General features: G+C 38.9%; 1 protein-coding gene across 4 annotated transcripts in view; it reads left to right on the top strand.

The window, feature by feature from the left end:
- Window positions 1-13,600, top strand: part of OGT (O-linked N-acetylglucosamine (GlcNAc) transferase) — a 569,231-nt gene that overhangs the window by 475,847 nt on the left and 79,784 nt on the right. For all 4 annotated transcript variants that reach the window (XM_033944283.1, XM_033944281.1, XM_033944282.1 and 1 more), the window contains one exon: window positions 13,224-13,376. In XM_033944283.1, the coding sequence (XP_033800174.1) occupies window positions 13,224-13,376 (153 nt within the window). The remainder of the gene's footprint in view (window positions 1-13,223; window positions 13,377-13,600) is intronic.

Here is a 13,600-nt window from a genome sequence, read left to right on the forward strand (position 1 = left end):
GCACATAGGACGGCGTTTTCCCTGACAGCATTATGACACATAGAAACATAGAAGATGACGGCAGGAAAAGGCTACACCCATCAAGTCTGCCCACTCTGCTTACCCACCCCCTGTCTATGCCCTAATGACCCAATTTCCTTATCTTGACCCTCGTAGGGATCCCACATGGGTATCCCATTTATTCTTAAAGTCTGGCACGCTTTCTGCTTCGATCACCTGCACTGGAAGCTTGTTCCAATGATCAACCACTCTCTCTGTGAAGAAATACTTTCTGGTGTCGCCATGAAATTTTCCGCCCCTGAGTTTGAGCGGGTGCCCTCTTGTGGCCAAGGGTCCCTTGAGAAAGAAAATATCATCTTCCACTTCGACACGTCCCGTGAGGTACTTAAATGTTTCTATCATGTCTCCCCTCTCCCTACGTTCCACGAGAGTGTAGAGCTGCAATTTGTTCAGTCTCTCTTCGTACAAGAGATCCTTGAGCCCCGAGATCATCCTGCTGGCTGTCCGCTGATCCGATTCAATTCTGCGCACATCTTTACTGTAATGTGGCCTCCAGAATTGCACACAGTACTCCAGATGAGGTCTCACCATGGCCCTGTACAACGGCATTATGACTTCAGGCTTTCGGCTGACTAAACTTCTATTGATACAACCCAATATCTGCCTTGCCTTAGATGAAGCCTTCTCCACTTGATTGGCAGTTTTCATGTCTGCACTGATGATTACTCCTAAATCTCGTTCTGCTGAAGTCCTAGTTAACGTTTCTCCGTTCAAGAAGTACGTCTTGCATGGATTTCCGCTTCCGAGGTGCATGACCTTACATTTCTTAGCATTGAAGCCTAGCTGCCAGGTTGAGGACCAACTTTCCAATGTAAGCAGGTCCTGCGCCATATAATTCTGTAAACTGCATTTACTTACTATATTACATAGTTTGGCGTCATCGGCGAATAGTGTTATTTTACCTTGAAGCCCTTGAGTCAGATCCCCTATGAATATGTTGAAAAGGAGTGGACCCAGGACCGAGCCCTGCGGCACTCCACTGGTCACCTCCGATGTTTTAGAGAGGGTACTATTAACCACCACCCTCTGAAGTCTGCCACTCAGCCAATCATTGACCCATGCAGTTAGTGTCTCTCCTAACCCCATCGATTCCATCTTGCTTAGCAGCCTGCGGTGTGGAACACTGTCAAAAGCTTTACTGAAGTCCAGGTACACGACGTCCAAAGACTCTCCCAAGTCCAACTTTCTTGTTACCCAGTCAAAGAAGCTGATGAGATTGGATTGGCAGAACCTACCCTTGGTGAATCCATGCTGACTGGGATCCCGAAGATTCCCTTCATTCAAGATCGTGTCCAATTTGCTTTTAATTAGTGTTTCCATGAGTTTGCACACTATTGATGTGAGACTCACCGGTCTATAATTCGCAGCCTCTGCCCTGCAACCCTTTTTATGCAGAGGAACGACATTAGCTAATTTCCAGTCCAGGGGAACTTTCCCCTTACTTAGGGAGAAATTGAATAGCTCAGCCAACGGTTTCGCCAGGACATCGCTCAATTCTCTGAGCACTCGGGTGCAAATTGTCTGGTCCCATGGCTTTGTTCACCTTGAGTCTTGCCAGTTCACTGTAAACTTCACCTGGTGTGAACTCAAAATTCTGAAACGGGTCTTCTGTGCTTTATGTTGCCTTCCCTCTGTGCTGAATTCCATTTTCGAACACGGAGGCAGGAAACACGCCGGCGTCTCCCCCCTCCCGCCCTCACTCAACAACCACTGCCGCAGCTGCTAATCCTCTTCAAAGCAATCTGCTGAGGTTTGCTGGCTGGCTGTAGCGAACCTCACAGGCCGCTCTCCACCTCGGTAGCACGTTCTCTCTGATGCGATCTGGATTTTCAGAAGGCGTTTTACAAGGTTCCGCATGAACGACTACTTCGGAAAATTGCAAGCCATGGGATCGAGGGTGAAATACTCACATGGATTAAAAACTGGCTGGAGAATAGGAAACAGAGAGTGGGGATAAATGGACAGTACTCAGACTGGAAGAGCGTCACCAGTGTGGTGCCGCAGGGCTCGGTGCTTGGACCTATGCTCTTCAACATCTTTATAAATGATCTGGACATTGGAACGACGAGTGAGGTGATTAAATTTGTGGACGATACAGAGTAGTGAAGACACAGGTGGATTGCAAAGATCTGCAACGTGACATAATCAAGCTAGAGAAATGGGCAGCGACATGGCAAATGAGGTTCAACATGGATAAGTGTAAAGTGATGCATGTCGGTAACAAAAATCTCGTACACGAATACAGGATGACCGGGGCGGTACTTGGAGAGATCTCCCAGGAAAGAGACTTGGGAGTTTTGATCGACAAGTCAATGAAGCCGTCCGCGCAATGCACGGTGGTGGCGAAAAGTCGAACAGAATGCTAGGAATGATTAAGAAGGGGATCACGAACAGATTGGAGAATGTTATCATGCTGCTGTACTGGGCCATATTGTGCTCTCACCTGGAGTACTGCGTCCAGCACTGGTCGCTGTACATGAAGAAGGACATGGTACTACTCGAAAGGGTCCAGAGAAGAGTGACTAAAATGGTTAAGGGGCTGGAGGAGTTGCTGTACAGTGAGAGATTGGAGAAACTGGGCCTCTTCTCCCTTGAAAAGAGGGGATATGATCAAAACATTCAAAATATTGAATTGAATGGACTTAGTAGATGGAGACAGGTTGTTCACCCTCTCCAAGGTACGGAGAACGAGAGGGCACTCTAAAATTGAAAGGGGATAGATTCCGTACAAACGTAAGGATGTTCTTCTTCACCCAGAGAGTGGTAGAAAACTGGAACGCTCTTCCAGAGTATGTTATTGGGGAAAACACCCTCCAGGGATTCAAGACAAAGTTGGACAAGTTCCTGCTAAACCAGAGTGTATGCAGGTAAGGCTGGACTCATTTAGAGCACTGGTCTTTAACCAAAGGGCTGCCGCATGAGCGCACTGCTGGGCACATTGGACCACTGGTCTGATCCAGCAGCGGCAATTCTTATGGTTGTCCTAGTGGCACTAGATTGTGGACCTAGTTCGCCTATAAAGAGATGAAGATCTTGGATTGAAGGTTTAGGTAGATCTCCTGACACCTGGATCCAGTCCCCATAGAGACTGGATGAAGGAACTCTTTGGGCTTACAGTATGGCTCTTGACGGGCAGCCCTACTAAGGAGGTGGTTGTTTCCATTCTGGTTAGAGACAAGAAGCCCTTGATCGTGGTGGCCTATGCCAAAGCTTGGAAGACTTTCCAAAAGTGGTATGCTAAGATCGATGAAGAGCCCTTACAAGCCCTATTTCGGTAGTCCTGGAATTTTTGAAAGAAGGTCTTGAAAAGGGCCTGTCTGTAGGATTGCTGAAAGTGCAGATAACATGCCTCTCATGTTTCCAAGTTTGGGGAAAGAGAGCATCTCTGGCCTCTCACCCTGATTTGTCTAAATTCTTTAAAGGGACTCTCAGGTTGAGCCATCCTGTGCGTCTACCATTCCCATCCTGGAATCTTAATACTATTTTGGAAGGTCTCAGTAGGGTTGCTTGTGAGCCCTTACAAGAGGCTTCCCTCTTAGACCTGATGTTCAAGATGGTGTTCTTGGTGGCGATTACATCAGCAAGACAAATCTCTGAATTTCAAAACCTCTCTTGTAGGAAGTCATTTCTTATGATTATGAAAGCAGGGCTTTCCTTGCGCATGATTCTGTCCTTTCTGCCAAAAATAGTCTCTGCCTTCCATATCAATCAGGAAGTCCGTTTGCTTGCCTTTCGGCCTAAGGGGTCAAAAGTAAAGGACAAAATATTGCATTTGCTAGATGTCAGGAGAGTGCTTCTTCACTATCTCGAAGTTACCAATGAGTTTTGACGTACTGAAAAGTCATGCTAAGAAAGGCAGTTCTGTTTCCAAGGCCTTAATCTCCAGATTGCGGTTTCTTCTGCATATGTGAGTCGTGGTAAGCCGCTACCAATCATGTTGAAGACATACTCCACCAGAGGGTTGGCTACCTCATGGGTGGTCTCCCCCATGGAGATTTATAGAGTAGTGACATGGTCTAATCTTCATACCTTTACCAGGTTCTATAGAGTAGATGTGGCAGCCAGGAAAGACACTGGTTTTGGGTCCTTGGTATTAAAGGAAGGCTCAGTAGGCCCACTCTAGACTCGGGGGACTGCTTTGATATGTCCCTATTGTTCAGGACTACTAGACACATTGCACTAGAAAGAAAAATTAGATTCTTACCTCAATCTTCGTATTGCGAAAATTAGTATATGTGTTTTTTATTATGTAAATCGCTTAGTAAAATAAATAGGCGATCCAATAAGTTAAACTAAACTTGAAACTTGACTTGAAACTTGTAGATGTGTTTGTTTGTTTATTAAGATTTGATATACCGCTCCAGCATGTCACTGACCTAAGCGGTTTACAATGCAACAATTGATTAAAGAAAGGAACTCCATTAAAGATAGGAAAGATAGAAATAAGATACATATATCCTAACAAGCATTCAATGAGGATGAAAACAAAGATTACATTAAAAATAAAAATACTAGTTAATTATATATTAAAAAGATTAAGAAATTAAAATTAATTAAGAAATAATCATTTTTTTTTTAAATATCTTTATTCGTTTTTACATTATGCAAACAAGTGTACAATAATTCAAGTCATACTATACATTCTTCACTTGAAACTCTACATTCATTTTATACCATAAACTATCTCCCCTCCCTCCCTTTCCATATATTACCCCTCATAATGTCATAAAACCCACCCATCCCTCCTCCCCCCTACATATATTTAATGGGGATAAATATAATTATTTATTTATTATAATACTCAATTAATGGTCTCCACACCTCTTTAAATTTCTTATAATAACCTCTCTTGATTGCCAATGTTTTTTCCATTTCATACACCTGACAAACCGAACTCCACCAGAAACAATAATTCAATCCTCTATAGTCTTTCCAGTTATGTGTTATATGTTGGATGGCAACTCCTGTTAAAATCATTAACAGTTTGTTATTATTCGATGAAATTTGACTTTTGGCCCTCATAGACATTCCAAACAAAACTGTGTCATATGATAGGGCCACAGGATTCTCTAACATACAATTTATTTGACCCCAGATCAATTTCCAAAAATTATTAATAAAAGGACAATAAAATAATAAATGATCTAGAGTTCCAGCCTCAAGATGACAATGCCAACATCTATTAGACTTAGAGCAATCCAATTTTTGTAAGCGAACAGGGGTCCAGAGTGCTCTATGCAACAGGAAAAACCATGTTTGCCTCATAGACGCAGACATTGTACATCTTATCCTCCAAGACCAAATACGTGGTCATTGAGATGCATTAATTTGATGCTTAATCTCAATGCTCCAAATATCTCTAAGTACAGTCCTTGGTTTTTTATTTAAATAGCCAGATAATGTTTTGTACCACTGCGCGGCCTGGTGACCCATAAAATCTGCCTGGAAGCATAAGAATTCTAGAGTAAAATGAGTATTTAAAGACTTCCATTCAGGGAACCCTGCCTGAATGGCCTGCTTCAATTGCAACCACTTATAACTTTGTTTTTTATTAAGTCCAAATTTATGTTGCAATTGTGAAAACTCCAGCAGCTTACCATCATTAATAACATCATCTAAAGTACGTATTCCTGCTTCAATCCAATCCTTCCAGACAATCATAAAACCGCCTATTTGTATCTTGGAGTTCAGCCATATATTTTGACAAGTAGATTTTTGAATAGTAATAGGAGTTAAGTTGTTTACATACTTTAATGTTGTCCATGTGTCCATTAATATCCTATTGGTTTTCCTTATTCTAGGCATTTTAATGCTAAGCAGATGACGAAGCCTGATAGGAGACATGAGCTGCCACTCCAACCATAACCAATCTGGAAGCTTCTCCATGAGTTCTGGGAGGACCCAATACATACCTTGGCGCAATATATAGGATTGATGAAACCTATAAAAATTTGGAAAATTTACCCCTCCCTCCTCAATTGGTTTTTGTAAAGTCACTAGAGCAATTCTTACAGCTTTACCCAGCCAAATAAATTTACTAAGAATATTATTTAACTTTTTGTAAAAAGACCCCTGAAAAAAAACTGGTATCATTCCCATTTGATAACAAACCACAGGCAATATCATCATTTTGACAGTTTGAACTCTTCCCCACCAAGATAAATGTAAAGGATTCCATTGCTCACATAACTCTGTTACTTTTTGCAATAAACTTTTTTCATTCATTATAATTGTCTCATCAAGCGTGTTTTTTATCCATATACCTAAGTATTTTATTCCTTCTTCTTTCCAAATAAAAGGTAATGAGTCAAATAATCCTTTTGTGCAATGCACATTTAAAGGAAGAACTTCTGATTTAGTCCAATTTATTTTATATCCTGAAAACTTTCCAAATCTTTCAATCAAAACCAATAAATTTGGAATGGTTGTTTCCGGATTCCTCAAATGAAGTAATATATCATCCGCATATGCAGAAACTTTATATTCTTTATCTTTATGCGGTATACCCTGTATCTCCTCCTCTTGTTGAATAGCTAATAATAAGGGTTCAAGCACTATATCAAAAAGTAAAGGAGACAAAGGACATCCCTGTCTAACTCCCCTTTGCAATTTAAAACAATCAGAAAAATTATTATTGATATATAATCTAGCAACAGGAGAGCTATACAGAGTTTTAATCATTTGTATAAATCCCGAACCAATACCAAACCACTCCATGGCCTGATACATAAATGTCCATTCCACACGATCAAAAGCTTTCTCTGCATCTAGAGACACAGAAAAAGCCGGATCTCCAATTTCTTTTGTTAAATATAACATTTGCAATGCCAATCTGGTGTTATTAGAAGAGTGTCTCTGAGCAACAAACCCTGTTTGATGCATACCAACTATGTGAGGAAGAGCTTTTGCCAAACGTGTAGCCAAAAGTTTGGCTAATAATTTACCATCTACATTTATCAATGAAATAGGCCTGTAATTTGAAACCAACATGGGATCTTTATTTGGCTTCGGCAAAACAATAGTTAATGATTCTGCCATAGTGCCTGATATACAACCTTTCTTTAGTTGATTCTGATATAAATTTAATAAATGAGGTAAAAGAGTATTTTGAAATGCTTTATAAAACTCTACCGTAAAACCATCACCACCTGGAGAGGTCCCTACTCTAAGAGATTTCAATGCTGTTTGTAATTCTTGTAAAGATATTGGATTTTCCAAACTTCTTTTTATATGATCAGGAATCTTCGGACCTTCAATATTATTTAAAAACACTATACCATCTTTTTCTTTATTTAAATAAGACTCAGAAGAATACAGGTTTTTATAATAATTTAAAAACTGTTTTAAAATAGGACCAATCTGAAAATGAGTTTCACCTTTTTCATCTTTTATTGCATTCAATTTCATCTTTCTTTTTTTCACTTTAAGATAATTAGCCAATAATCTTCCCGCCTTATTTGAACTACCATAATACAAAGCTTGCTGACACATAATATTTTTTTTAGCCAAATTAGAAGAAATCTCATTATATTTATATTTTGCTTTTAATAAAGTTTGCAACGTAGAATTCTCCCACTTATTAATCAATTTTAATTCTAAATCTTTTATTTCGTGTTCCAGTTCCGTAAATTGCTTATTTAATTGTTTTTTAGAATAAGCTGAAAATGATATAATTTGCCCTCTCATCGTTGCTTTAAAAGCATCCCATATTATTTCTGTAGATATTTCCTCTGTAATATTATTTTGAAAATATTCATCCATTTTTAATTGAAATTCTTCACAAAATTTTGGATATGCAAGCAATGCATTATTAAATCTCCATACAGGCCTACCATTATCCGGGTCATTAAAATTTAAAGAAATCCACACTCCTCCATGATCTGATAAAATTATTGGTTCTATAGAGGCTTGTGTAACATCTTGTATTAGCCCATCAGAAACAAGAATATAATCAATTCTAGAAAAAGATTTATGAACATGTGAATAAAACGAAAAATCTCGATCATTAAAATGAAGAATTCTCCATATATCTTTTAAATTGCAAGAATTTATAAAATTATCCAACCCTAAAGATTTTAAAATTTTACTAGGTTTTTTATCCAATAAAGGGTCCACAACAGCATTAAAATCTCCTGCTACTATCAAATTATTAGCAGCCAGTGGTAAAATTATTGGTTGTAGAGTTTTAAAATATTCAATTTGATTCGAATTAGGTACGTACACATTAAATAGCGCCACGGTATTATTGCCCATACTCATGTTCACATGCACCCATCTTCCTAATTTATCTTCTTTCACCATATTAAATCCTGCTGAACATTTTTTATTTATTAAAATTGCTACCCCAGCTTTTTTCCCCACCGCCGGTGCAAAAAAGCAATCTCTCACCCAATTACCAATTAGCTTTTTTGATTCATCTCCATTAAGGTGAGTCTCCTGTATGAAATAGACATCCGCATTTTGTTTTTTTAAATATAGCAATACTTTTTTCCTTTTTATCGGGTGGTTGAGACCATTAACATTTATTGAAAAAATTTTTAAAGTCATTATATCAAATCAAAACAATAATCAATAATATTCTTCACATCAATATTATAACCTCTTTTCCCCTTTTTAAAATTATTATTAGAACCCATCCCCTCCCCTATACCCCTTCCCATATTCTTAATCCCCTCCCCCTCCCATCCCTCCCTTAAATTACTTGCCAACTTTGAAACGCACACCTTGACTAGGCAATAGATAAACTCCCCACAAGCTATATTTATAATTTTAAAACCATTAGCCAGATCATTATCATATTAAAATGAATATCATTTTATCACACAAGACTTCTTTATCAAGGATTACCTCTTTTTTTTTTTTTCCTTTCCTTTCCCCCGTCTCTCATGAACCCTCCCTTCTCTACTCACTCATTTCCATTAAGATATTATTGAAATACATAAATAATCACACCAAATTTTAAAATTACATTCATCCAAACCACATCCATCTTTCATGTCAGATTACATCACATTCCCTCAAGTTAAATATCACTTTTAAATATTATTAAATATATAATGGAAATCTTTTTTCCTAACTTTTCCTATTCAAAAAGTCAATAAATTCCCCAAAACAACAATTTTTATCCCTTTAACATAACCCTCCTAACATTCCATACCCATTTCCACACTAGCATATTTGCTACCCTTTTAATTTCCACTCCATTCACAACATTCTCATATCATATGCTTTATATTATAACATCCAAACTTTCCTACATCCTTCGCTTTTACCAAAACTTCTAATTAATTTTTTTTTTTTTTTTTTTAATCTCCTCGTATATCCACCATTATTTATATTAAGTTCAGATCAATTTTTATCCCAAACAACAATATTATGACTCTTGTTGCATTAATAGATTTGCAATTTTAAAACTATAGTCCATACATAACAACAAATTTCCTTTTCTTGTAATAAGATGCTATATGTCTCATAAAGTCTCATTTCAAATCTCCTCTTGCTTGCAGATCCATATAAAATTCTATCCTCACACTACTGTTTATACATTCTCAGTCTCATCTTTTGATCCACCTTAAATCTCCTTTCCAATTGTTTTGCATAAAGATTTACAATGACCACAATTTCAAACTTGTGGTGCCAATCATAGATCCTTCACATTCTACATATACAAACCCTGTTCCTTTTTTTTTTTTTTTTTTTTTTTGACCATCGTAGCTCTGTCATTTTTATTTTAAGGTCAGGCCAACTATATACCAGAACCATCTTCAAAAAATCCTCTGCTGCATTTAGAGAATTTCCATTACAATGTCTTATTCCATATATCACAGCTGACTTCCCCTTTTATGCAAATGAAAATTGTAAGGCTTACAAAGTCACAGTCTAACTCTCATCTTGCTTGCAGATCCATTCTATTTAATGTCCTCTTGCTTGTAGTTTATATCTTCTCAATACTATTTAGAACTTATTTCCTTCAATCTGTTTTGCACAATCCTCTATCGTTTCTCAGTCTGTCTGTCCAAACAGCAAGTCAGTACAATCCATCTTATTAACCTCTGTCCTTTAAAAGGTCTGTAATATTGCATCTCTTATGCTCTTGCAGGCTACATTCCATTTGCCTCATGACAAGATAGAATGTGGAATGTATTTGAAATCCAACTGCAGCCATGCCTTCAGAATCCTATTAACTCTTTTTTTTTCTTTTTTCTTCCTTTAACATAGAAATTTCCAAACAAAAATAAACATTTCAACCAAGAACACAAATACTTCCATCCAAGTCTCTATTAAGTAGCCATTGGTGATTCACACTGCTCCAAAAACTCCTTAAGTTTATCTGCAGTATCAAAATTCAAAGTTTTATTTTTATAAGTGACCCGCATAGTTGCCGGGTATATGAGCCCATATCTAGCTCCCAGACTTCTCAGCTGTGGTCTCAGGTCTAATAGCTGCTTTCTCTTTTGTGCCGTTGCTCTGGCAAAGTCAGGCACTATGTAAATCTTTGAATCCTGACACTTTAAGTTTTTATTATCTTTAGCTAATTTAATTATTTCAGCTACCTGTTGATATCTAAGTAGCTTAAAGATCAGTGGACGTGGTCCTTTTTGGCTGTTTGATAATCTCGTTGGGACCCTGTGTGCACGTTCTATTTCCAATGGAAACTTGTTTTGCATCGGGAGCACCTTGGGCAAAAAATTAATCAAAAATCCAATCGGATCCGACTTTTCAATTCCCTCCGGGACCCCAAGCACCCTTAAATTGCTCCTTCGTTCCCTATTGGACAAATCTTCCAGCTCCCTTTTAAGTGCTTCAATTTCCTTACTGTGTTCCATGTGCTTTATACTTTCCTCCTCACACTTTTCCACTCTTTTCTCAATTTGATCCACTTTCAATTCCATTGCTTGCAGTTTATTTGATAAACATACCACCTCTTCTTTCACTTCTTTTATATTTTTAGCGCATTCCAATACTATTTCCTTTACCGCCTGTATTTCCTTCATTATGTCTTTATTTTCTACATCCTCCGGCGGCAACAGAACTGACATCGGTGAAGCCGTATCAAGTTTCGATCGCTTCCCGCTTCCTGAGCTGCTCCCCGCCGCCAAATTTTTGTTTTGCTTTCCCGAAGCCATTATCCACCTCTACCTCACTTTTCAGAGTGAAATTTGAATTTTTTCTGGCTATGATCTCTGTCAAATAGCTTGTCTTCACAGAGCAAATCCACTACCCAGCCATTTAGTTCCGCTCCAAAGCCACCAATTAAGAAATAATCATAATAATAAATAAAATAATAAAATAATTAAATTAAATAAATTCCAGTCAGATCCTAGACCAATGGAGACAGAGACCCCTAAATGCTGGGAAAGTATGGCAGGCAAACAATAAATTGGAAGTCAGTCAGGTCCAACTCCAGCATCCGATCCTCCACTTTTGGCCCCAGCCAGCTGTTTTCTCTCCCCTCTCTGCCACCAGAATTGGTTCCTGGTCGTACTGTGATGGAAGGTGGCTCTTCAGAAGCACCGCCTCTGAGCTCACTTTGATGCGTCATCCTCTTCCCAACCAACCTGACTCCAACGGCGGAAATCTTGTTTTTCAGCAGCGCCACTTGATTTGAGGGAAGAGAGAGCCGCCGCCCGTGAAGAGGAAAAAAAAAAAGAACATAAGCAATGCCTCTGCTGGGTCAGACCTGAGGTCCATCGTGCCCAGCAATCCGCTCACGCGGCGGCCCAACAGGTCCAGGACCTGTTTAGTACTCCTCTGTCTATACCCCTCTATCCCCTTTTCCAACAGGAAATTGTCCAAACCTTTCTTAAACCCCAGTACCGTACTCTGCCCTATTATGTCCTCTGGAAGTGCATTCCAGGTGTCCACCACCCGCTGAGTAAAGAAAAACTTCCTAGCATTTGTTTTGAATCTATCCCCTTCCAATTTTTCCGAATGCCCTCTTGTTCTTTTATGTTTTGAAAATTTGAAGAATCTATCTCTCTCTACTTTCTCTATGCCCTTCATGATCTTGTAGGTCTCTATCATGTCTCCTCTGAGTCTCCGCTTTTCCAGGGAGAAGAGCTCCAGCCTCTCCAATCTTTCAGTGTATGAAAGGTTTTCCATGCCCTTAATCATTCGTGTCGCTCTCCTGTGGATCCTCTCAAGTATTGCCATATCCTTCTTAAGGTACGGTGACCAATACTGAACACAGTACTCCAGGTGCGGGCGCACCATTGCCCGATACAACGGCAGGATGACTTCTTTTGTTCTGGTCGTAATACCATTTTTAATAATACCCAACATTCTGTTCGCCTTCTTCGCGGCTGCTGCGCATTGCGCCATTGACTTCATTGTTGTATCCACCAGTACACCCAAATCTCTTTCAAGGTTACTTCCCTCTAATACTAATCCCCCCATTTGGTAGCTGAACATCGGGTTCTTTCTCCCTATATGCATGACCTTGCATTTCCCTACACTGAATTTCATCTGCCATTTATTCGCCCACTCCTCCAGTTTGTTTAGGTCCCTTTGTAGGTCCTCACACTCTTACGTAGTTCTAACCCTTCTACAGAGTTTAGTGTCGACCGCAAATTTTATAACTTCACATTTCGTCCCCGTTTCCAGGTCATTAATAAATATATTGAAAAAAGTGTCTAGTAGTCCTTGAGCCCCACCCTGTGAGGAGGCCACGCCTGCCTTTAGTCTCAATTTCAGTCTGTGTCTGACTGTGAAGAATTTCTCTGTCTCTCAGCTAAGCTGAAAAAAAAGGGATATCAAGTTAAAGTTTCTGCTTCTTAGCAGGACATGCGAGTAGCTACAAGCTTCATAAAAATTAGTGATGGTTGCAAGCAGTTTTATATAATTTTGATAATGTTATACTTATTTCAGAGCAGAACAGAAGTATAGTGCTGGGGAGTTCTCCACATTGCCCCCGTTCCAGTGATGTCTTCCATTACAGTGGTTCTTGACTGCTTTTGTACAAACTGAGAGGACAGGAGCAAGCTTACTGGGAAGGAGGCAGAGTTGAAAGATGAGTGATATCATTTTGCAAGTGTTCAGGACTACTGGACACATCTACAAGAAAGATTATTGAGGTAAGAACCTAATCTTTCATTCTGGATTGTAATCAGAATGATTGAGAATCATTAAATTATGTATAACACTTTCATTTTTATTTTCCATAGATTAACAATAAGGCAGCAACTGGAGAAGAAGTGCCTCGAACAATTATTGTGACCACACGCTCACAGTATGGATTGCCGGAGGATGCTGTTGTGTACTGCAATTTTAACCAACTCTATAAGATTGACCCATCTACCCTGAAGATGTGGGCTAATGTAAGTAGCTTAAATAAGCTGGACCCTGTTTGAATTTTCTTATTCATATGAGGGATTTGTAACTGTCAAAAATACATCGTATATGTAATCTGCTCTGAATCTGCAAGGAATAAAGCAGAATATAAATTACCTTTAGCATAGCACAATAGTTAGATACAAGGGGTGTTCAATAATTTATCTACATCAGTAGGAAAGAAAAGAGCTTTCAAAAATTTTGTTTTACA

The sequence above is a fragment of the Geotrypetes seraphini genome, chromosome 5 (genome assembly GCF_902459505.1).
Source record: "Geotrypetes seraphini chromosome 5, aGeoSer1.1, whole genome shotgun sequence".
Classification (NCBI taxonomy): Eukaryota; Metazoa; Chordata; class Amphibia; order Gymnophiona; family Dermophiidae; genus Geotrypetes; species Geotrypetes seraphini.